The 26,160-nt window shown below is 38.8% G+C and overlaps 1 protein-coding gene and 1 long non-coding RNA gene across 3 annotated transcripts; both read right to left on the reverse strand.

Moving 5' to 3' along the window:
- Nucleotides 1–2,607: 2,607 nt before the first annotated feature.
- LOC122234086 lies at nucleotides 2,608–9,338 on the reverse strand. The gene is made up of 2 exons (XR_006211811.1): nucleotides 9,299–9,338; nucleotides 2,608–2,717 (listed from the first exon to the last, which is right to left on the reverse strand). It is a non-coding gene; the product is annotated as an uncharacterized LOC122234086 (long non-coding RNA).
- A 67-nt stretch (nucleotides 9,339–9,405) lies between these two features.
- On the reverse strand, nucleotides 9,406–25,263 carry LOC107179389 (putative protein ZNF720). Of its 2 annotated transcripts, XM_042969144.1 has the most exons (7): nucleotides 25,221–25,261; nucleotides 23,782–23,908; nucleotides 17,014–17,141; nucleotides 15,508–15,589; nucleotides 14,237–14,393; nucleotides 11,066–11,201; nucleotides 9,406–9,445 (listed from the first exon to the last, which is right to left on the reverse strand). In XM_042969144.1, exons 1-3 carry the CDS (start codon nucleotides 25,233–25,235, stop codon nucleotides 17,035–17,037), a joined length of 249 nt encoding a protein of 82 aa, XP_042825078.1. In that variant the 5' UTR covers nucleotides 25,236–25,261; the 3' UTR covers nucleotides 9,406–9,445; nucleotides 11,066–11,201; nucleotides 14,237–14,393; nucleotides 15,508–15,589; nucleotides 17,014–17,034. The 2 variants fall into 2 exon arrangements, with proteins under 2 accessions (XP_042825078.1, XP_042825080.1); XM_042969146.1 differs by lacking the exons at nucleotides 14,237–14,393; nucleotides 15,508–15,589 and having other exon boundaries at nucleotides 25,221–25,263.
- Between the last annotated feature and the right edge of the window lie 897 nt (nucleotides 25,264–26,160).

Raw genomic sequence — 26,160 nt, forward strand, 5'->3', positions numbered from 1 at the left:
GGAGACACAGAATGTGAAACAGGCTCCAGGCTCTGAGCTGTCAGCACAGAGCCCGACGCGGGGCTTGAACTCACAGACTGCGAGATCATGACCTGAGCAGAAGCCGGATGCCCAACTGAGCCACCCAGGTGCCCACATTCTTTGTTTTAAAATCTAATTTGGGGGCACCTGGGTAGCTCAGTCAGTTGAGTGTCCAACTTTAGCTCAGGTCATGATCTCACGGTTTATGACTTCAAGCCCCACGTTTGGCTCTGTGCTGACAGCTCAGAATCTGGAGCCTTCTTCAGATTCTGTGTCTCCCTCTCTCTCTGCCCCTCCCTTGTTTGTGCTTTGTCTCTTGTTCTCTCTCAAAAATAAATATTAAAAAAAATTGTAATCTAGTTTGTCTGATTAGTTATGGCTACTCCAGATTTCTTTTGATGTTCATTAGTAGGATAGATGGTTCTCCATCCCCTCACTTTGAATCTGCAGCTGTCCTTAGGTCTAAAATGAGTCTTTTATAGGCAGCATACAGATGGATTTATTTTTTCTTTTTAATCCATTCTGATACCCTGTGTCTTTTGATTGGAATATTTAGTCCATTTACATTGAGTGATTATTGAAAGATATGGATTTAGTGTTATGTTATCTAAGGTTTCATGTTTGTGATGATATCTCTGGTCCTTTATATTCTTGGCTGCTTTCCACTCAGTCACGCTTTAGATCTCCTGCACAGCTGGTTTAGTGGTCATGAATTTCTGTTTAGTTTTTGTCTGGAAAAGACTTAATCTCCCTTATTCAAATAACACCTTGCTGGATAAAGGATTCTTGGCTGCATATTTTTCCTATTTAGCACATTGAGTATTTCCTGCCACTTCCTTCTGACCTGCCAAGTTTCAGTGGACATGTCTGATACTCCCTCAGGTGTCTACCCTTGTAGGTTAAGGCCTGTTTGTCCCTAGCTGCTTTCAGTATTCTCTTTGCATTTTGCCAGTTTCACTATGATATGTTGTGGTGTTGACCTGTTTTTGTTGATTTTGAAGGGAGTTCTCTGTGCCTCTTGGACTTGGATGCCTGTTTGCTTCCCCAGATTAGGGAAATTCTCAGCAGTTATTTTTTCAGGTAATCTCCTGCCTTTCTCTGACTCTACTTCTTCTGAAACTTCTATGATATGGATATTGTTTCATTTCATGGATTGAAAATGTCGTTTCATGGCCTTACCACATTTTTCACATATATAGTATTCTATTTGAGTATGGATCCTGTGGTGTTGAATGAGACTTGAACATAAATTAAAGGGCTTGCCAAATTCTTTATATTTGTAACACCATCTCCAATATGCATTTTCTGATAAGTAATCAGGGTTTACATTGCCTAAAGACTTAACACAGTTTTTATGTGTATCATTATTCTCCAAAATGAATTTTCTAATCTGGAGTAGGGTTGAGCTGTTCTTACAAATACTGTCAATCTTAAAATTTGTAAGGTTCGCTCCAATATGAATTCTAGGATAATGAGTAAAGATGGAACTGTGATTAAAGGACTTCTCAAGTTCTTCACTTTGCTAAGAATTCTCTTCACTACAAATTTTGTGATAGTTGAGTAAGGCTTGAGTGGTAGGTCAAGGTTTTGGAACATCCTTTACATGTATTTGGTTTCACCTCAGTATGACTTCTGTGATGTCAAGTAAGAGTTCAGTGCCTCTTCAAGACCTTGTCACATTCTTTACCTTTGTAAGGTTTCTCTTGAGTATCAATCCTTTGATTTCTAATAAGGTTTAAATTATGGTAAAAGCCTTGCCATATTCTTTACTTTTATAAGGTTTGGGTTTATTTATTTATTTATTTACTAATTATTTAAAAATTTTAAATTTATTTTAAGGTTTGGGTTTTAAAGGATTTACTACATTATTTACATTTGTAGGGTTTCTCCATAGTAAGAATTCTGTGATGTTGAGTAAGGTGTGAGTGGCTCTTAAAGGTCTTGCCACATTCTTTACATGGGAAAAGTATGAATTCTATGACAGTGAGTAAGGTGTGAGTGGCTCTTAAAGGCCTTGCCATATTCTTTACATTTGTAAGGTTTCTCTTCAATATGAATTCTTTGATGTGAAATATGGTTTGAGTGATTGCTAAAAACCTTACCACATTCAGGGCACCTGGGTAGCTCAGTCAGTTGAGCATCCAACTTCAGCTCAGGTCATGATCTCACTGTCCACCAGTTCGAGCCCCATATCGGGCTCTGTTCTGACAGCTCAGAGCCTGGAGCCTGTTTCAGATTCTGTGTCTCCCTCTCTCTCTGCTCCTCCCTCACTCATGCTCTGTCTCTCTCTCTCTCTCTCTCTCTCTCTCTCTGCAAAAATAAATAAACTTAAAAAAAAAACAAAACTTACCACACTGTACACATTTATAAGGTTTCTCTCCCATATGAATTCTGTGATGTCGATTAAAGTTTGAGTGGTGGACAAAGGCCTTGCCACATTCTTTACATTTATAAGGTTTCTCTTTAGTATGAATTCTTTTATGTTGAATATGGTTTGAGTGACTGTTAAAAGCCTTGCCACATTCTTTAGTTTGGTAAGTTTTTCCCCCAGTATGGATTCTCCTATGTTCGTTTAGTGATAAGCCATAAAGTTTTACCACATTCTTTGAATTTGTAAGGTTTCTCTCCAGTATTCATTCACTGATGATAAGACAGTCTTGAGGGCAGGAAGTTCAGGGTGCCATGTGAAGATACAGCTGAAAGATACCAAATAACAGAAAAGTAAAATCATTCTACTTCTTATTCTCAGAGGATGTGCTGACAACTTCTAATATACAACCTTAAAATCAGAATGTCAGCAAGGTGGCTGAGAAGCAATCATCAGGACATTATTCCTCCATAGACACATAATCTTGCACACAACTTAGTGACCACATAGCCTAATAGATAATGCTGTGGTATTGTTGTGGTATAGCACAAATCATTTTCTTATACCTCAAATACTCAGGAAAATACAACAGGAGCCCAAAACACCACAAGGAAGGAAATTTAAACAAAAAACGAAAATGAACAATATTGGATATAGCAAAACCAGGAAAATATCAACAATAGAGTTCATTTTCAGAACAAATGAACAAAATTGGCAAACCATTAACTAAATAATGAGAGACCAATTACAATCAGAAGTGAAGGCAGACACAGTATAACTGATATCATAGAAATAAATATAATTAGAAGAGGTAACAATAGAGAATTACATACCAAGAAACAGATAGTGAAAAATGGGTATAAATGTCAAAAACATAGAACGTACCTAGACTCTCTCATGAAGAAATATTTTTAAAAATCTCAACTGATCTTTAACTACTAGGTAGATTGAACAAGTAATTATGAGAAAGTACTTCAAATCTCTTCAAACATTTCCAAGAAGGAAAAAGAAGGGAGATTAAGAACACACTGTCTGTGACCCCAGCATTAGTAGGTTATCAAAGCAAAGGAAGACATCACAAGTAAAGAAGAGTACAAACTGCTACCTGTGGGAAATATTCATGGAAAGTCCACAATAGAACAAAGCAAATTAAATTTTAAAAATATTTTAAATCATTAGCAAGTAGGAAATCTTCTTGAAATTCAAGGGTGTTTCAATATATGGAAAACTATGAGTGTAAGCCTGTGCCTTAACAGAATGAAGATCAAAAATGGCATGATCGTATTAATCGATGCACAACAGGAAGTGAGCATATTGGACACAATTTCGTGATTAAAAACATTCAATAAAGCAGGAATAGAAGGAAACAACAGCAACTTAATAAAGGCCATGAATGTTGGAAAGCTGAAATCTCACATATTCAATAGTAAAACACTAGAAGCTTCTCCTGTATGATCAGAAACAAGGTAATGAAGTGACTTCACTACTTCCATTCAACATAGCACTGGATAGCCTATTCAGAACAATTAGGCAAGAAAAAAAATACATTAAAGGCATCAAAAACAGAAGAGAAAAAACAAAATGATTTCTGTTTACAGATGATTGATCTATAGAACTCCTACAGAATCCTTATTGTTATATTTTTTATGTTTTTGCTTTGTTTTGGTCATCACTTGTATTACTATTTCTGCTAATTTTATCTAGTAAACACTCCATTTTCAAATTTTTATTCTATCAATGCTTGAATCAAGTTGTTAATTTCAACATTTTTCTTTTGTTTCAATGTTTGAGAGAGTAAGAGGTGGAGAGAAAGAGCAGAGGAGGGGCAGAGAGAAAGAGAGAGAGAGAGAGCGAGACCGAGAATCCCAGGAAGGCTCTACACTGGCAGCACAGAGCCTGACTTAGGGCTTGAACTCATGAACAATGAGATCATAACCTGAGCTGAAATCAATAGTCAGACACAAAACTGACTGAGCCACCCAGGAGCCCCTCACTTTTGTTTTTGTAACATTACATCACAACGAACTAGAGAAAATAAAAAACTATAGGTAAAATTTAGTAGAGGAAGGAAATAACAAGGAAAATAATAAATAAGTGACAAATAAAATAAACAAATAACATTGAAAGTGATGACCAGTTTTTAAAATAAGCATAATAGGCAATGAGTTAACTAAGAAAACAGGAAAGAAAACTAAAAATCCAAATGAAAAATGGAAGAAAAAATGACACAATACCCCCAACAGTATATCATGTGATAACAGATTACTATAAACTAATCAGATAACTTAGGGAAAAAATAGATAAAATGCTTACGTTACCAAGATTGAAATATGAATCTTAAACCCAAGAAACAGGAACTCTTCTTAGACCACAAGAATGAAAGTTGAATTTGGAATAAAAACCCTCCCAGCACAAAAAAGCCCAAGACCACATGCCTTCATTGGTCAATCCTAACACACGCACATACAAACACACACACACAAAGATAAATAATGATCTTCATCCAAATCTTACAAGTACTGGAATAGAGGGAAGATGTTCAAAATCATTCTATGAGGGCAACATTACCCTGATAGCAAAGCAGTATAAACACAAGAACAAAAATGTCCGGTTTGTCCATCATAATTATTGTTACTCTTTCTTCTGACCTCCATTTGCATGATAAATGTTTCTCTCACCTTTTCAATCTGTAAGTGTCTTCAGGTCTAAATTGAGTCTCTCCTCAGCAGCATATACATGGGTCTGGATTTTTTAAGTCCATTCAGACACCTATGTGTTTTGATGGAAATGTATAGTACTTTTTTCATTCAAAGTAATTATTGATAGATATGGGCTTATTGCCATTTTATTACTTGTGTCAATATTTCTGGAGATTTTTTTCTGATCCTCTCTAGTCTTTGTCACTTTTGGTGTTTTCATTGCACTCAAAAAGTCCCTTTAACAGTTATTGCAGAGCTGTTTCAGTGGGGATGAATTCCTTTAGATTTTGCTTATCTGGGAATCTCTTTATCTCTCCTTCCATTCTGAATGATAGCCTTGTTAGAGTTCGCAGCTGCATATTTTTCCCATTTAGCCCATTGAAAATATTATGCCATTCCTTTCTTGCTTCCCAAGTTTCTATTGAGAAATCTCTAGCTAGCCATATGGTTCTTGTCTTCCCTTGCAAGTAAAGACTGCTTTTCTTTTGCTTTTAAGATTTTTTTCTATGTCACCATATTTTGCAAATTTAATTCAAATATGTCTCCGTGGCAGCCTGCTTTTTGCTTACTCTGTGCCTCCTGTATGTGGATGTCTGTTTACTTCCCCAGAATAAGGATGTTTTCTATTATTTCTTAAATTTCTGTTCCTTTTCTTACTCTGGAGCTCCTATAATAAGAATGTCATTAATTTTGATGGAGTCATTGAGTTCCTAAGTCTATTTTCATGGTACAAAATTTTTCTATTTTGTCTTCTAGGTCACTAATTTATTCCTCTGCTTCCTCCAGCCTGTTCATTGCATCAAGTCAATTTCTAATCTTGTTTATTGCATTTTTCTCCTCACTGCAGACCACTGATCTGCAGATGCTCTCCTTGCCTGCTGTGGACAGTGTTTTGTGCCTGGCCTGAATGTGGTTAGTGTTCACTAAGTGTGCTGAGGTCTCTTTGTGAAATCAGACCTGACACCAACTCCACCAGCACTGAGGCCCTGCAGAACTGTCTGGTCAGGAGACATGGTATGGTCAGGGGCTTATGCAAGTCTCCTGGAGAGGGGCTGACCTTGCTGGGCCTGAGGCAAGCTTCACTGAGAAGGACACTGCAACCACAGCACAGGGTGGTAGGACTTGGTGTAAGCAACTTAGAGAACCAGTCTCCCCATTGAGCTACTTCACTCAGGTAGCTCTGTGTTCATGATGAAGGGTGGGGGAAAAATGGTGCCACTCAGCTCCTTTGTTCTCAGACATCTCAGTGAATGCTGCCATTGAGGGAAGTGCTCATAGAACAGTGAATAATCTCACCCCTGTGTGTCCCCCAGTGATCTTCAGATCACTGTTTCTAACCTATCTGCCCCCCCCCCCCCCCCCCACACACACACAGATTGTATGCCTGCCTTCTCTCCAGGAGCAGTGCAGTGCCCTCCTATCTACAGCTCACCTTTAAAACTCTAGGCATTAAGCCATGCTGGTTCAAAGAACTCACAAAGTTCAACTCCTCTTGTTTCCCAAGCCACTGGCTTTGGGGGAAATAGCCTCCTTGTGCTTCTCTTTCTCTGCAACCTCAGTTCCCTGCCCTCCATAGCAGTACAATCTGTTTCTCTCTAAGCCATGTCTCTGAACTGCCTACAGTCTTTGACGTGCTACTTCTCTCTCATTAGTTGGGTAGTTCCTCTGTCAATCTTCAGGTTTCTTTTTGGGATATTAATGATGATTTGACAGTCACCTAGTTGTGTTTTGGGATGTGATAAGCCTAGGGTCCTCCCATATCACCTCCATCATCCTCTTTTCTGAAGAATCCTTGCTTTAAAAAACCTGTTAAAACTCACACAAATTTTACAAAGTTGGAAATACAAACCCAAGACTTAAAAATTAACTGTTTCTATGCAACAAACAACAATCCCAAAATAAAGATAGATTTACAATAGCATTACAAAGAATAAAGTGTATATGGTTTATCACCTTGATAGAGGTCACAGCTACTGTGATGAAAACTATAAAATATTGTGCAGGATTGAAAGAAAAATAAGTGGAACCATATCCATGTTCCTGCATAGGAACACTTAACACTACTGAGCTATTGGAGTGCCTGCTGGTTTACTTGGTTAAGTGTCTGACTTTGCCTCAGGTCATGATCTCATGGTTTGCGGGTTCAAGTTCTGTTCAGGTTCTTTGTTGAGACTCTGTGTTGACACGTCAGAGCCTGGATCCTGCTTCAGACTGTGTGTCTCTCCCCCCACCTACCCCCCAAAAAAATCACTACTGAGCTGTCAATACTACTCAATGTTATATATTTAATGCAATCTCTATCAAAATCCCAATGACATCTTAGGCAGAAAGATCAATACCCATCCTAACATTCATATTGATTAACGGGATATCACATAATGAGAATATTCATGAAAAAAAAAAAAGAGTACATTGGTAGCACCACACTTCCTGATTTAAAACATACTAGGAAGCCACAGTTATCAAATAATGTATTACAGACGTAAAGACAGGCATAGAACAATGGAAAGTGTTCTTTCCATTGAAAGCTACACATGTATGTCTCTAATGCTAATGTGTATGGCAATGAACTAAAACTCTTGTTAAAATTCATATTTTGATTGGGATTTCTGGGTGAGGTCTGAGTTTTTCACATTTCTCATTAGCTTCAATGGATGTCAACATCTTCAGTTCAGAAGCCATACTTTTGGGGAGCCTGTGTGACTCAGTTAAGTGTCCCTCTCTTGATCTCAGCTCAGGTCATGATCTCATGGTCATGAGATTAAGTCCCAAATCAGGTTCTGGGCTGAGCATGAAGCCTGCTTGAATTCTCTTTCTCCCTCTCTGTCTACCCTCAGCCACTTGCAAACTAAATAAACATTAAAAAGGATCAATACTTTTAAAAAATGGGTGATAAAATGGAGGACTGCCTGGTGGCTCAGTTGGTTAAGGGTCCAACTTCAGCTCAGGTCATGATCCTAGGGTTTGTGGTTTTGAGCCACATATCAGGCTCTGTGCTGACAGCTCAGAGTCTGGAGCCTGCTTCAGATTCTGTGTCTCTTTCTCTCCCCCCCCTTCCCTGCTCATGCTCTCTCTCTCTCTCTCTCACAAATGAATAAACATTAAAAAATTACAACTTCTAACATGAAGAACAGAAACAACAATTCTTACTGAACATTTACTACACACTACAGACCATTCTAACAGTTTTTCATAAATTCACCCATGAGTCTACACTAACCTATGAGAACAGAATTGTTCTTCATCTTTTAATAAAATCTTGGCAAAACTTGAGAAATAGTAGAGCTTAAGTTTTACCCCAGCAAGTCTGACTTTGAATTCATCTAAGAGGAACACACAGACTACTATACAAAGGCAACCCTAAAAGAAGGTTCACAGCAGGCTTCAAACTGACATGGTAATGCAAACACATTTACACCACACAACTGATCAACTAAAAGAAGTGAATATACAATATAAAATATGAAAATTACGTATTGAATAAAAAAGAATAGAGGTAATAGAGTAAAAATTTTTTCATTGGCATGGAAACTAAGAAATGTTTTCAGGGGCATAAAATTTAGAAATCTATTTGTAAAAGAAAGTTATAGTGTCTTGCAAACACACCACAGAGACAAGCACATACCCTATTTAACCAAAATAGCTATTTTTTGTGAGTCTCCTATAACACTTAAAGTTTTTGTCTCATATCTTTTGTACTGAATTATATTTTACAATTTGAAGGCAGTGGAACATATATGGTGCATGTTTTCTTTCTCTGAAACAACAGAGCAGTGATAATGAAGATTGTGTCTGTGATAGGAGTGTGAAATAAAATGGAAACTTGTAGGACTGAGCCCTGACTGAAATACAATCTCCACTTCAAACACCACTATCTTCAACAAAAACAGGAGAGAGCCCTCATTTTCCAAGGCAGACTCAAAACAAAGTGAAAACATGGAAGGGAGTTTCTAGAATGAATATCCTCTTGTAGTAAATCCTCCTAAGGTACTTAATATTAAATGAGAAAAAAACTATTAACCTTATGGTAGAGGGATGTGGCAGAGAGAAAATGAAGTTATTGAACCTACTATAATGGATCACGTTGGTGTCAAGTGCCTAATGATTTTCAAAGGGTATAATAACTGCATTGAAATAAATGTCCAGATTAAGTATGTAAATCATAATCTAAATATAAACGTAGGGGCATCTGGGTGAATCAGTCACTTACGTGTCCAACTCTTGATTTCTGCTCAGGTCTGGATCTCACGGTTCATGTGTTTGAGCCCTGCATCAGGCTCTGCACTGACAGCATGGAACCTGCTTGGGATTCTCTCTCTTCCTCTTTCTGGCCCTCTCCCACTTATCTTCTCTCTTTCTCAAAATAAAATGTAAAATAAAATAATAAAATAAGATAAAATAAATGGATAGCATCTGTTTTATTCAATTACCGAGCCCAATATAGCACCCATATCTTTTAACTATAATAATGTATTTGAGCTTTGTCTTTCATGAGTGATCAGAGACTTTCAGAAGCTCCTCTTTGAATTCTTATCAGCTCAATCACAAAAGCTTGGGCCAGAGATCCTGACATGAGAGATTACCTGATGTACAATGCTTGGAAAACTATGATCTCCTTTTGGTGTCCTTTCCTAATTTAATGATATTCTCCAGCGTTCCTGAAACATTGTGGGATTTCTCCACTGCAAAACAGATGGACTGGGAGTTTTAATAGAAGCCCTAGTCCTCATGCTGATTGATATCCTGTCCCTTTTTTTTTCTCTCAAAGATGATGTTCCTCTTTCTCATAGTGCCTATAGCACAGTATCTTTCTATAAAAACATTATTGATCTAGTAAGTAGAAGAGGAACAGGCAAAACTCATTTAATGCTTCATTCCACTGATTTAACAAGCACAGGTGACCCTGTGTACCCACCTGTATACCCAGGTGTACCCACCTCCCATGCTGTTGAAATCCATGTATAACTTTGACTCCCTAACAATTCATTTTAATAGTCTATTGTTGACAAGAAACCTTATCAAAGAGTCAATTAATATATAATTTATTTTATAGGTGTTAAATATGGTATTCCTGCAATAAAATAAGCTCAACAAAAGAAGATGCTAAGGGGGCGCCTGGGTGGCGCAGTCGGTTAAGCGTCCGACTTCAGCCAGGTCACGATCTCGCGGTCCGTGAGTTCGAGCCCCGCGTCAGGCTCTGGGCTGATGGCTCGGAGCCTGGAACCTGTTTCCGATTCTGTGTCTCCCTCTCTCTCTGACCCTCCCCCGTTCATGCTCTGTCTCTCTCTGTCCCAAAATAAATAAAAAACGTTGAAAAAAAAAAAAAAAAAAAGAAGATGCTAAGAACATCAGAAGGAAGATAAAATATAATACTATACTATAAATACATCTGACTGTAAGTGGACACACAGTTCAAGGCCGTGAGATTCAAGAGTCAAGTGTGTTTTGTGTTACTATGTTTACCTGCAGCCTTGATGAACGTGGGGCCAGCTAAGGTTGGTGTAGGACAATAGTTCATCTATTACAGATCACTGATCACACAGTAAAATCCATTCACTGTTATTTATTAAAATAATAAGTTCAAAAACTCACTAAACAAACCACTGCAAGATCACTGTAGGATCCTTGGTCAAAATACCCATCACCAGCATTCAAGAACCATTCTTATTCCTGATATAATGATCTGTGACTTGTACTTCCCATGTTTTTCACACTGAGGCTAATTATTGAGTAAATGTGGATTTACAATATCTTGTGCTCTTATGGGAAAGTTAGCTGTACTTTCCTCAAGTATCTATGAAAATTTCTTTATGTCAACCCTGTAACAAACGTTCTTCTATGAATGGCTATTATGAAAATACATCCAGATTTTAATGAATTGCTAGTGTCTTCTCAAACAGCAAGTGGCAAAACTATTTAAAATTAGACCGTATCTCTGTCTTACTTTAATGCAAAGAATGATGCCCTGAACACTTACTTCATGCCGACTTACATCACTTTTGTACATCAACAACAAACAGCATCTTCAGGTAGACTTTCTTCATACATTGTACATGACAGCCTCTTGAATCTTCCATCAAAAAGTAGGTATGAATGCCACATCGTATAAGAGCCTATGTGTGAGACAGCAACAATCAAATCACTTTGCATGCACACAAATAAAGCCATAGCATGAGATGATTTAAGAGTAAAATTATTAATATGCCTATTGCAAATACTCTTATAGTAAAAAAAAAAAACAAAAAAATGAGAGACACACTGATAATAACTATCCCTCTCCAGACATCCATCCCCTCCTTAATACTTTCATGCATATTAACAAACACAGTTGCCAGGGCCCCTGGGTGGCTCAGTCATTTAAGGGTCTGACTCTCGGTTTCAGCTCAGGTCATGATCTCAGGTTGTGAAATTGAGCTATGCTTCAGGCTCTGTGCTGACAGTGCAGAGAAGGCTTAGGATTCTCTGCCCATCCCTTCCTCTCAAAATAAACAAACATTAAAAAGATACAGCTGACCATTGAATAACATGGGTTTGAACACTGTGGGTCCACTTATTCACACATATATATATATGTGAATATATATGTATGTGTGTGTGTGTGTATATATATATGTATGTATATATATATATATATATATATATATATATATATATAAAACACAGTACCGAAAACAAGTTTCCTCTTTGGTTTGATTTTCTTAGTATTTTCTATTCTCAACCTTATTTTATTATAAAAATATCATATATAATACAGATAGCATACAAAGAATGTGATAATTGACTTAATATTCTAGGTAAGTCTTCTAGTCAACAATATACTATTTCCATATAAAAGTAGGTATGGTTTTAAGTTTTGCAGACTCAGACATTACACACAGATTTTTAATTGTGAAGGGGTTAGTGCCCCTAACAATTGCATTGTCCAAGGCTAACGTATAATTGATCTGAGTGTTTTAAGTTTTCATTCTTCTATGTAATAAATACTCTGATTTTGAATCATGTCTGAAAACTAGTATTTACTTATGCTTTCTGCTGTGAATTCAGATTTTATATAGATACAGCTTTCTACTACATAGTTTGCTGATTGTTTACATCTTTCTGTTTTTATCCTTTATAAAGACTATTTTAGGGGGTGCCTGAGGTGCTCAGTTAGTTGAGTGTCTGACTCTTGATTTTGGCTTGGTCACGATCCTATGGCCATGGGATTGAACCCCACATGGACCTCTGCATTGAGCATGGAGTCTGCTTAGGATTTTCTCTTTTTCTCCCTCTGCCCCTCTCCCTCTCTCTACAAGAAAAGGCAAGACTGTATTTTGTACTCAAGTGTATTTTAAAAACAAAGGTCTGCCATCATTTTTTTTTTTTTTTTACATTTCTAGGGCTTCTATCCAGTATGCTTTCCATAAAGACTTTGCCAATATTCTTCACTTTTGTAAGGTACCACCCCAGGATTTGCTATCTTCTGTTGAATAGTTTTGATTATGAGTTAAATGATATGCCACATTCATTACATTTCTTTATATTTTATTTTGTAAATGTTTATTTTTGAGAGTGAGAGCAAGAGCAGGAGATGGACAGACAGAGGTGGGTAGGAGGGAGACAGAAGATCTGAAGTAGGCTCTGCACTGACAACACAAAGCCTGATGTGGGACTTGAGCTCACAAATTGTGAGACTGTCACCTGAGCTTATGTGAGAAGTTCAACCAAGTGAGCCACCCAGGTGCACACAGTCCTTACATTTTAAGGTTTTCTCCAGTACTCTCTGATGTTCACAAACTTTATAATTCTGCTTAAAGGCTTTGTCACATTTTATTTTACATTTGTAGCCTTCTCCCAGCTATTTATAAATTTATGTTTGTTAAGTTTTGTGTGGTAGTTAGCATCTTTGCCACATTTTATTTGTAAGAGCATTCTTCCCATTATAAAATCTCTGCTGTTGAGCAAATTTTGAAGACAAGTTAAAAGTTTTGCCACAGTTACTACATTTCTAGGTTTTCTTTCCAACAAGGATACAATGATGTATACTAATATTTGAACTTTCATAAAAGACTTTCCCATCCTTATTATTTAAGACTGATTCTCTGGTGTTGGGATTAACATTTTTTCTCAGATTTGTTGAATTGGTAAACTCTGTTTCCATTATAAAATCTTTGGTAATTATGGAAGATCGACTACTCACTGAAGATTTTCCTAACAACACATGAAAACTTGTTTCAAATTGTTCAATAGTATCACATAATACTCATGTTTAAAATAAATATCTAACCATGTTTGTCAAAATTAAAAGACTTTGGAACAAAAAGTGATGATGTGTTGGTGGAAGGAATCAAGAACCCTTCAAAAAAGACTTGTTAAATCCATCCCATTCAGAATTATCTTCATTGTTAAATATCTAACCTTCAGAAATGTTTCAGTGAATGATTAAACCAGTGTTCTATATGAAGTGGTTTGAATGATTACTTTTAGCATGGACTAGGTGACTTTCCAGAACTTCCAAATGTCCTTTCAGAGAATATAGATGTTTCAAAAATGGATTTGGATCCTTTCATTCAAAGACAGTGTTGTGAAAATATAACTGACTTAATGTTGCCCCCCCCCCCCGCCAAGTTTTTATATTATTGATCTCTCCTGATAGTAAGGATTTCATTGTGGTGATTTGGCCACTTTTGTTATAACCATCATAACATCCTTTCTACCCTTACCACTGTCTAAGTGTAAATACTCAGAGCCACAGCCTCCAGATCTACCCAAATTAGGTGTAAGGAATGAATCTTGTTTTGCCAATCATTGCCAACAAGCATAGGGTGTTATGGAGAGACACAACTACAAAATATAAAAGAAGTTTTCCCACTCACTAAACTCACACAAACATACATTAAAATGCTAATGTAAAAAATTAGTTCCCATCACAGGACATCAGCAGAATGGAGAAATAGGAAATACCAGCACTTTGTTCTTCCATGAAATCAAAGTGGACCAAATTACCTTTGGAATGCCCCAGAAGCTGGTTAGGAGAACACAGCATACCCAGAAAAGTAAAAATGGAGAAGAGCCACATCAAAGAGACAATGAACATTGGTGAAACTTGCCCACAACTGCTGTTCACCCTCTCTGGCACTCCGTGGAAAGACCGTGAGAAAACTCTTACCTCCTCTAAGGAGAGAAACCATAAGTGACCTGAATAATGATCTGGCTTGTTTGCAGCTGTGTGAAGAACTTGTTTATCATGCAGGACATACAAAGCTGAAGGAATGAGAGGACCCACTGGATGCACCATGGTAGCTGCTCAGATAAAATGTGACTATCTGTTCAAACAACAGAAGGTACAGAGGTGAACGCAATCAGAAAAAAGAAGGTGTCATACATTCTCAAGTAACTACATTTTCTCAAACTTGGAAATTTAAAAAACTCAGACATTACAAATGGCCAAAATGTGTGACAGATGCCAGAATTACTATTATTTGTGTTTTCCTCTACAAAGCAACTTCATAAGCCCATGCCCAGAGGATTTTTTTTAACTCCCAAATCGAGAGATCACAAAGTATACAAAGAAAATGTAAAATGCATTGCAATCAGAGTAATAAAGTGCATCTTCAAAACTGACCCTAAATTAATAAGGAACTATTAATTGTCTGACAAAGATGTCAAAAAAATAATCATAAATGAGGCACCTGGCTGGTTAAGTCAGTGCAGGGTGTGATTCTTGATCTCAGGGTTCTGAGTTATATCCCCACATTGCATGTAGAGATGAGTTAAAAATAAAATCTTAAACAAAAAAAAAAAATGTATCCTAAAGATGCTCATGTAGGAAGAAGAAGAAAGAGGTAGGTAATGAAATAATATCAGAAAACTATGCATGACCAAAATGAAAATCCAAAGAGACAAAACAACAACCCAAAATTAGGAGCTGAGGAATACAATTACTGAATTTAAAAATACACTAACGGGACAGCAACAGACTTAATCAAGCAGAAGAAAGAACCAGACAACCTTAAGACCCCTTGTTTTAAATTAACTACTAAGAGAACCAAAGAAAAATGTGGAAAAGAACAGAGTCTAGGGACTCATGGGTCACCAACAAGTCTCATTCCCCATACGGAGAGGAGAGGAGAAAGAAATCATATGAAGAACTAAAGGCTTGTGGTTCCCATGTACGTGGAAAGAAGAGACCAACAAGCTCAGTAAATTCAAAGGATATGTGTCAAGATATGAACACAGTGACACACTTTAATTAACCTATCAAAAGTCATGATGATAAATGATGAATTGTTAAACACCATGACAAAAGCAGCTCATCTTCTACAAGAGAGCTCTTTTAAGATTATGAGTGGGATTCTCAGTAGACCTGATAGGAGGAAGTACATGGGACAATGTATTCAAGTACTGAAAGATCAAAAATATCCACCAAGAATACTCTACCTGGCAAAAGTAATTTTTCATGGATGTAGAAATGAAGTCTTTTCCAAGTGAAACCATGCCCAGGTTTACCAGTAGACCTCTCCTATAGAAATGTTCAAGGAAGTCCTTTTAGTTGAAATCAAAGGATTCTAAACGGTAAATGAAACCATATGACAACATATGCTCTCTGCTAAATGTAAAGAGTTACACAATTACAGATATCTTTAGTGTTGTAATTGGGTAGCACATGTCACTTTCATTTCTGCTAGCATTTTTTTTAATAAAAGCATAAAGATCATTAATCTAGGTAATAAAGTATACAACATAAAGAATAGAATTAGTCATATTTGTCAAGTGGGTACACGGGTGGAGATGATAAGTAGAAGAATTTTGCATGTAATGGACGCTATCAGTTCACACTGGTTTGTTAGTTTAAGATGTTTTAAGTAGTCTCTTGGGTAACCACAATGAAAATATATACAGAGGACACAAAAGCTAATGAGAATGGTATCAAAGCATGCCATGGGTATAATACCAGAATTAAGGATAAAATATAATATCTAAACTTGATACAGTGATATAAAATGTTTAAATATTACTCTCAATTCACAAAAAGGGTTTCTCTCATGCAGAGAAAACATAAATTCACCAATAACTAGATGCAACTCATCTAGACATGATATGATGTAAACTGAACACTAACCAGGAAAGAAATGAAAAACATGTGTCTCAAATTATGCATGGGTGGTATTTATTCAGGCAAATGCATAATTTTATGGGTGAAGGGCATAAAGTTGATTTACATTTGAGTTAAACTCATCCTGTCTTAAAATGTAGTGAGATGAAAATTGTCAGCCTGTAACAAAATTCACAGGCAGAAATTTAATTACAACTAATGTTGTGAAAGTTCCCACCAAAAGGAACCACATTGTTATGGGATTATAAAATCAGAATAACAATTAACCCCAAAATACTACATAAGATGAATTTTTAAAAGGAAACCTTCTATATTACTGTAATTTTAAACTGCGTAACCATGAAAAGCAAGCATTTTGATTTCTTGGCATGCTTCCATTGACAATAAAAGTAAAGAATATTCAGTAAAATCAACTATAAAATGCTCTAATTAAAAATTTTATGAATAGGGGGCCCTGGGTGGCTCGGTCTGTTAAGCGTCCGACTCTGACTTTGGCTCAGGTCATGATCTCACTGTCCGTGAGTTCAAGCCCCGCGTCGGGCTCTGTGCTGACGGCTCAGAGCCTGGAGCCTGTTTTGGATTCTGTGTCTCCCTCTTTCTCTGCCCCTCCCGTGTTCATGCTCTGTCTCTCTCTGTCTCAAAAATAAATAAACATTAAAAAAATTAAAAAAAATTGTATGAATAAACACTGAAAATACATTAAAAATGTATTATGTTACAAATTTGTATTATATTATGTGTTATGTCAGTATTATGTTACTAATTTCCATTCAAGGAGAACTCAAGTGACATTTTAACTTCCATCTTCCTACTTTACATTTGGATCTCACCTCTGTCATCTGCTTCATTCATTACCACCTACCCAGATGAGTGGCTACTCTCTCTTTTTGCTTCACATTCCAAGACTCCTTCTTTTGTTCCAAAATGATGACCAGGTCTAGTTTTGACACAATATGACCTGTTTATTAGAAAAAAAGGAACATTTGAGACAAATGAATGGCTCAGTCGGTTTAGCATCTGACCCTTGATCTAAGCTTGGGTCATGGTCTCCTGGTCTCAGGATCTCAGGATCTCATCAAGACCAAGTTGGGCTCTTTGCTGACAGTGAGGAGCATGTTTGGGATTCTCTTTCTCTCTGCTCCTTTCCTGCTTGTGCTCTCTCTCAAAAGAAATAAATATTTTTGTTTTTAATAAAGGAATATGAGTATTGATGGAGATTCTAACTTTCAATCCATTATTGTGTTCAGGAGAAAATAAAGAACATTGTATAATTCTAGACAGTGATTTCCCAAATGCTGTTGCCCAACAACCCCTTTAGAACATGCAGGAGGGATTTCTGATGTTCAGATCTTGACCTCCACTTCCTAGTACTACCACTACATCAAGGAGTAGAAACTGGTATTTAAAATGTGAGAAATACCACTTGATTCCACTCAGTGTTTAGATTGCCACTAAGTGCAGCGCCTGGGTGGTTTGGTGGGTTATGCATCTGACACATGGTTTCTGTTCAAGTCATGATCTCATGGTTCCTGTGTTTGAGCCCAGCATGGGGCTCTATGCTTACAGCATGGAGCCTGCCTAGGATTCCCTCTACCCCTCTCTCTGCTCTACCTCTGCTCTTTCTCAAAATAAACTTAAAACATTTTTTTTTTAGAATTGCCATTAATCCAAACAGAGCCTCTGAGTCTGGCTGGCAAAAGCGGAGGGGCCGGACGGACTGTGTTCCAACAGCAAGTGCGACTTAGCGTCTGGGAGGTCATAAGTTAACAACTCTGCTCAGAAAGCGGGAAGGCTGGAGGACAAAGGGAGGGAGAGTTGCTGAGCCCCCGGACGACAGAGCTCAGCTTGGCGGGGAACAAAGGCGCTCACCAGCGCCATCTCCCCTGCCCATCCCCCAGCCAAAATCCCAAAGGGAACCAGTTCCTGCCAAGGAACTTGCTTGCTCTGTGCAAACACCCAACTCTGTGCTTCTGCGGAGCCAAACCTCCAGCAGTGGAGCCAAACCTCCGGCAGTGGATCTGTCTCCCTCCCCCTGCCACAGGGCCCCTCCTGAAGTGGATCACCTAAGGAGAAGTGAGCTAAGCCTGCCCCTCCTGCCCCTGTGCACCTTGCCTACCCACCCCAGTTAATATGCCAGATCCCCAGCACCACAAGCCTGGCAGTGTGCAAGTAGCCCAGAGGGCCACGCCACCCCACAGTGAATCCCGCCCCTAGGAGAGGGGAAGAGAAGGCACACACCAGTCTGACTGTGGCCCCAGAGGTGGGCTGGGGGCAGACATCAGGTCTGACTGCGGCCCCGCCCACCAACTCCAGTTATACACCACAGCACAGGGGAAGTGCCCTGCAGGTCCTCACCACTCCAGGGACTATCCAAAATGACCAAACGGAAGAATTCCCCTCAGAAGAATCTCCAGGAAATAACAACAGCTAATGAACTGATCAAAAAGGATTTAAATAATATAACAGAAAGTGAATTTAGAATAATAGTCATTAAATTAATCGCTGGGCTTGAAAACAGTATAGAGGACAGCAGAGAATCTCTTGCTACAGAGATCAAGGGACTAAGGAACAGTCATGAGGAGCTGAAAAGCGCTTTAAACGAAATGCAAAACAAAATGGAAACGACGACGGCTCAGATTGAAGAGGCAGAGGAGAGAATAGGTGAACTAGAAGATAAAGTTATGGAAAAAGAGGAAGCTGAGAGAAAGAGAGATAAAAAAATCCAGGAGTATGAGGGGAAAATTAGAGAACTAAGTGATACACTAAAAAGAAATAATATACGCATAATTGGTATCCCAGAGGAGGAAGAGAGAGGGAAAGGTGCTGAAGGGGTACTTGAAGAAATAATAGCTGAGAACTTCCCTGAACTGGGGAAGGAAAAAGGCATTGAAATCCAAGAGGCACAGAGAACTCCCTTCAGACGTAACTTGAATCGATCTTCTGCACGACATATCATAGTGAAACTGGCAAAATACAAGGATAAAGAGAAAATTCTGAAAGCAGCAAGGGATAAACGTGCCCTCACATATAAAGGGAGACCTATAAGACTCGTGACTGATCTCTCTTTTGAAATTTGGCAGGCCAGAAAGGACTGGCACGATATCTTCAGTGTGCTAAACAGAAAAAATATGCAGCCGAGAATCCTTTATCCAGCAAGTCTGTCATTTAGAATAAAAGCAGAGATAAAGGTCTTCCCAAACAAACAAAAACTGAAGGAATTTGTCACCACTAAACCAGCCCTACAAGAGAGATCCTAAGGGGGATCCTGTGAGACAAAGTACCAGAGACATCACTACAAGCATAAAACATACAGACATCACAATGACTCTAAACCCGTATGTTTCTATAATAACACTGAATGTAAATGGATTAAATGCGCCAACCAAAAGACATAGGGTATCAGAATGGATAAAAAAACAAGACCCATCTATTTGCTGTCTACAAGAGACTCATTTTAGATCGGAGGACACCTTCAGATTGAGAGTGGGGATGGAGAACTATTTATCATGCTACTGGAAGCCACAAGAAAGCTGGAGTAGCCATACTTATATCAGACAAACTAGACTTTAAATTAAAGGCTGTAACAAGAGATGAAGAAGGGCATTACATAATAATCGCAGGGTCTATCCATCAGGAAGAGCTAACAATTATAAATGTCTATGCGCCAAATACCGGAGCCCCCAGATCTATAAAACAATTACTCATAAACATAAGCAACCTTATTGATAAGAATGTGGTAATTGCAGGGGACTTTAACACCCCACTTACAGAAATGGATAGATCATCTAGACACACGGTCAATAAAGAAACAAGGGCCCTGAATGATACATTGGATCAGATGGACTTGACAGATAATTTAGAACTCTGCATCCCAAAGCAACAGAATATACTTTCTTCTCGAGTGCACATGGAACATTCTCCAAGATAGATCATATACTGGGTCACAAAACAGCCCTTCATAAGTTTACAAGAATTGAAATTATACCATGCATACTTTCAGACCACAATTGTATGAAGCTTGAAATCAACCACAGGAAAAAGTCTGGAAAACCTCCAAAAGCATGGAGGTTAAAGAACACCCTACTAATGAATGAGTGGGTCAACCAGAAAATTAGAGAAGAAATTAAAAAATATATGGAAACAAACGAAAATGGAAATACAACAATCCAAACGCTTTGGGACGCAGCAAGGCAGTCCTGAGAGGAAAATACATTGCAATCCAGGCCTATCTCAAGAAACAAGAAAAATCCCAAATACAAAATCTAACAGCACACCTAAAGGAAATAGAAGCAGAACAGCAAAGGCAGCCTAAACCCAGCAGAAGAAGAGAAATAATAAAGATCAGAGCAGATATAAACAATATAGAATCTAAAAAAACTGTAGAGCAGATCAACGAAACCAAGAGTTGGTTTTTTGAAAAAATAAACAAAATTGACAAACCTCTAGCCAGGCTTCTCAAAAAGAAAAGGGAGATGACCCAAATAGATAAAATCATGAATGAAAATGGAATTATTACAACCAATCCCTCAGAGATACAAACAATTATCAGGGAATACTATGAAAAATTATATGCCAACCAATTGGACAACCTGGAAGAAATGGACAAATTCCTAAACACCCATACTCTTCCAGAACTCAATCAGGAGGAAACAGAAAGCTTGAACAGACCCATAACCAGCGAAGAAATTGAATTGGTTATCAAAAATCTCCCAACAAATAAGAGTCCAGGACCAGATGGCTTCCCAGGGGAGTTCTACCAGATGTTTAAAGCAGAGATAATACCTATCCTTCTCAAGCTATTCCAAAATTAGAAAGGGAAGGAAAACTTCCAGACTCATTCTATGAAGCCAGTATTACTTTGATTCCTAAACCAGAGAGAGACCCAGTAAAAAAAGAGAACTACAGGCCAATATCCCTGATGAATATGGATGCAAAAATTCTCAATAAGATACTAGCAAATCGAATTCAACAGCATATAAAAAGAATTATTCACCATGATCAAGTGGGATTCATTCCTGGGATGCAGGGCTGGGTCAACATTCGCAAATCAATCAACGTGATACATCACATTAACAAAAAAAAAAAGAGAAGAACCATATGATCCTGTCAATCGATGCAGAAAAGGCCTTTGACAAAATCCAGCACCTTTTCTTAATAAAAACCCTCGAGAAAGTCGGGATAGAAGGAACATACTTAAAGATCATAAAAGCCATTTATGAAAAGCCCACAGCTAACATCATCCTCAATGGGGAAAAACTGAGAGCTTTTTCCCTGAGATCAGGAACACGACAGGGATGTCCACTCTCACTGCTGTTGTTTAACATAGTGCTGGAAGTTCTAGCATCAGCAATCAGACAACAAAAGGAAATCAAAGGCATCAAAATTGGCAAAGATGAAGCCAAGCTTTCGCTTTTTGCAGATGACATGATATTATACATGAAAAATCCGATAGATTCCACCAAAAGTCTGCTAGAACTGATACATGAATTCAGCAAAGTTGCAGGATACAAAATCAATGTACAGAAATCAGTTGCATTCTTATACACTAACAATGAAGCAACAGAAAGACAAATCAAGAAACTGATCCCGTTCACAATTGCACCAAGAAGCATAAAATACCTAGGAATAAATCTAACCAAAGATGTGAAAGATCTGTATGCTGAAAACTATAGAAAGCTTATGAAGGTAATTGAAGAAGATATAAAGAAATGGAAAGACATTCTGTGCTCATGGATTGGAAGAATAAATATTGTCAAAATGTCAATACTACCCAAAGCTATCTACACATTCAATGCAATCCCAATCAAAATTGCACCAGCATTCTTCTCGAAACTAGAACAAGCAATCCTAAAATTCATATGGAACCACAAAAGGCCCCGAATAGCCAAAGTAATTTTGAAGAAGACCGAAGCAGGAAGCATCACAGTCCCAGACTTTAGCCTCTACTACAAAGCTGTCATCAAGACAGCATGGTATTGGCACAAAAACAGACACATAGACCAATGGAATAGAATGGAAACCCCAGAACTAGACCCACAAACGTATGGCCAACTCATCTTTGACAAAGCAGGAAAGAACATCCCATGGAAAAAAGACAGTCTCTTTAACAAATGGTGCTGGGAGAACTGGACAGCAACATGCAGAAGGTTGAAACTAGACCACTTTCTCACACCATTCACAAAAATAAACTCACAATGGATAAAGAACCTGAATGTGAGACAGGAAACCATCAAAACCCTAGAGGAGAAAGCAGGAAAAGACCTCTCTGACCTCAGCCGTAGCAATCTCTTACTCGACACATCCCCAAAGGCAAGGGAATTAAAAGCAAAAGTGAATTACTGGGACCTTATGAAGATAAAAAGCTTCTGCACAGCAAAGGAAACAACCAACAAAACTAAAAGGCACCCAATGGAATGGGAAAAGATATTTGCAAATGACATATCAGACAAAGGGCTAGTATCCAAAATCTATAAAGAGCTCACCAAACTCCACACCCGAAAAACAAATAACCCAGTGAAGAAATGGGCAGAAAACATGAATAGACTCTTCTTTAAAGAAGACATCCGGATGGCCAACAGGCACATGAAAAGATGTTCAACGTCGCTCCTTATCAGGGAAATACAAATCAAAACCACACTCAGATATCACCTCACGCCAGTCAGAGTGGCCAAAATGAACAAATCAGGAGACTATAGATGCTGGCGAGGATGTGGAGAAACGGGAACCCTCTTGCACTGTTGGTGGGAATGCAAATTGGTGCAGCCGCTCTGGAAAGCAGTGTGGAGGTTCCTCAGAAAATTGAAAATAGACCTACCCTATGACCCAGCAATAGCACTGCTAGGAATTTACCCAAGGGATACAGGAGTACTGATGCATAGGGGCACTTGTGCCCCAATGTTTATAGCAGCACTCTCAACAATAGCCAAATTATAGAAAGAGCCTAAATGTCCATCAACTGATGAATGGATAAAGAAATTGTGGCTTATATACACAATGGAGTACTACGTGGCAATGAGAAAGAATGAAATATGGCCTTTTGTAGCAACGTGGATGGAACTGGAGAGGGTGATGCTAAGTGAAATAAGCCATACAGAGAAAGACAGATACCATATGGTTTCACTCTTATGTGGATCCTGAGAAACTTAACAGAAACCCATGGGGGAGGGGAAGGAAAAAAAAAAAAAAAGAGGTTAGAGTGGGAGAGAGCCAAAGCATAAGAGACTGTTAAAAACTGAGAACAAACTGAGGGTTGATGGGGGTGGGAGGGAGGGGAGGATGGGTGATGGGTATTGAGGGTATCCCTTTTGGTATGAGCACTGGGTATTGTATGGAAACCAATTTGACAATAAATTTCATATAAAAAAAAAAGAATTGCCATTAATCTACAGAAATGATGATGTTACCCTAAGGAAGGGGAAGCTAAAGCTGAAAAGGAAACATGAAGATTTTTCTCTACATCTACAAACCCCTACTTTTTTCTCTGACTGCAGGCATCTGAATCCCACTCATGCAAAGAGGAAGCTTCCAAGAGACAGTCTTCAAAAGAAGGAACAAAACTCCAAGTGTTGTTTGGGAAGTCTGGAAGGAGTTATCCTCACCCAAGAAGAGGAGGTGTCCATAGTTCTTTAACATCACATCCCTGTACAATTCCCGCTGACTATGGTTCAGGCATCCCTGTTCCTCCTGAGAGAATTCTATGGCCACATCCCTGAGTGTCAGCAACCCCTGCAATAAATACCATAGTTACCTAGTGGCCATAGGCTGAGGTCATAATGGTACCTAAGATGCAAGAGGGAGTTAATGTCACTAGCTAGAACCCCAGACCTGACCTTCACTGCTTGCCTGCTTATACCCACTGACCTTAAACCCACACTTTACCTAACCTCTTTTTTCTATCTTATCTTTTACTTAAGACAAAACACTCCATGCCATTGTGTCCTGTGGTGGAAACAAAAAGTATCCCACAAAAGGACATGACTACCCTGAGGAAGAGCTTGGATTGGCCCAATTTGAGCTTAATCCCTGACGTACTTCTAAGCAGCTGAACAAGAGAGTAAACCATGGAGTGAGGACAGTTACCTTTATCTCATATTAAAAAAATAATAAATGTTTATTTCCTTGAGAGAGAGAACACAAGTCGGGGTGGGGCAGGGAGACAGAGAAACAATTCCAACCAGGCTCCATCCTCAACGTGGAGCTGGACTTGGGGCTTGAACTCAGGAGTGAGATACTGACCTGAGCATAAATCAAAAGTCAGATGCTCAGCTGCCTCAGCCACCCAGACGACCCCTTTTACCTCATTATAATACTAAAATCTCCACCCAAGGAGGAGCACAAATCCATTTACTATGTAATGTACAAAGTATGTATAGAACTGTTTTTTTAAGGCTCATGTGCAACCTTATCCTGACCTCTATATAGATGACCTCTCCTTTTTAAATATCCACCCTAACCCGAAATAAAAGGAAACCATTCCCACTTCCTCTGAGTCTCTGCTTTGGATGTTATTCCCTGTGATCTTATTTTTTTTTAATGCCTATTTTTGACAAAGAGAGACACAGAGTGTGAGTGGGGGAGGAGCAGAGAGAGAGGAGACAGAATCCAAAGTAGGCTCCACGCTCTGAGCTGTCAGCACAGAGCCCTACCCCTAGGGCTCGAACCCACAAGGCATGAGATCATGATCTGAGCTGAAGTCAGACGCTTAACCAACTGAGCCACCCAGGCCCCTATCTTCTTATTTCTTGTAAATCAATTTTCCTTGGTCTGACATTCCTCCCCCCCACCCCCCCGCTCCATGTAGTTTATGATTCACCAAGGAGTGAACTCATATTACTTCAGTTATATTAGGATAACTGTTTCTGGCTTAGGTGAATTTCCCGCTTTCTGCAGTAAGAGAATTGGTAACACAGTATTAGGCTCTAGTATATTCTCTAAATTTGAGGTGAGTTGAGCTACCCATGTGCCCTGCAATTTCTACAGGCATGAAATTTCCCAAGGAACAGACAACAGAGCCTCTGGCCTTGGATGCAAGGCTTACCTGAGAACTGGCCATATTTCTTCTTTCACCTTTCACCTTATCCTCTAGATTTCTTTCTCAGAAGATCTTTGTGGAGAAATCACAGCTGAATTAGAAGAAAATGCCTATAAAGCCACCAACACAACCTCTTCACCTGTAAACTGATCACTTGCAGGCAGGACTTTAAAATGCAGGGGCACCTGGGTGGCTCAGTTGGTTAGGCTTCCAACTTCGGCTCAGGTCATGATCTCGCGGTTTGTGGGTTCGAGTCCCACGTCGGGCTCTGTGCTGACAGCTCAGAGCCTGGAGCCTGCTTCGGATTCTGTGCCTCCCTCACCCTTTGCTCCTACCCTGCTTATGCGCTCTCTCTTTCAATAATAAATGAACATTAAAAAAATTTTTTTTCAATGCAGAAAAGGCCCAACTTCCTAGTCCTTTGTGTCAGGAGCTATTCAGAAACCAGGAGCTCCCACCTGGAAACCAATCTCTGAATTTCCCTTCCCTGCTTTCAGGGGGCCTCCCCCCGCCCCCACAGAAGCCCACAAATTCTGCTGGATCATAGCAACAGTGTGCTACATGGACCTGACCCTCCCCAACTCCTGTGGAGGAGACCCTTGTTACCTCTCCTTGAGCCAAAGCCTGCACCCAACTCTCATAAATTAATGGGAAGATTTCCTGCTTAACTCTGGGTCTCACTGAGAATTATGGTAGGAAAAGATAGGATTCTGTATGCAGAGAGGGAAAGATTAAGACCTGAAGACCTTGGGTGAGGAAAAACACATTTTAGAACACTGTGATTGCATTGTCCAACATGCCCTCCTGAACTGCCAGTGATCAAGGTCTGGACAATCACTGGAATCATCGTCATCCAATGGCATCTGGTCCTCAGTAGGATACAGGAATTCAAATTAAATCATGAAGGTGGTCTTCATGACTTAATCTTTTAATCTTCAGGAACCCA

The sequence above is a fragment of the Panthera tigris genome, chromosome E2 (assembly GCF_018350195.1).
Source record: "Panthera tigris isolate Pti1 chromosome E2, P.tigris_Pti1_mat1.1, whole genome shotgun sequence".
Taxonomy (NCBI): domain Eukaryota; kingdom Metazoa; phylum Chordata; class Mammalia; order Carnivora; family Felidae; genus Panthera; species Panthera tigris.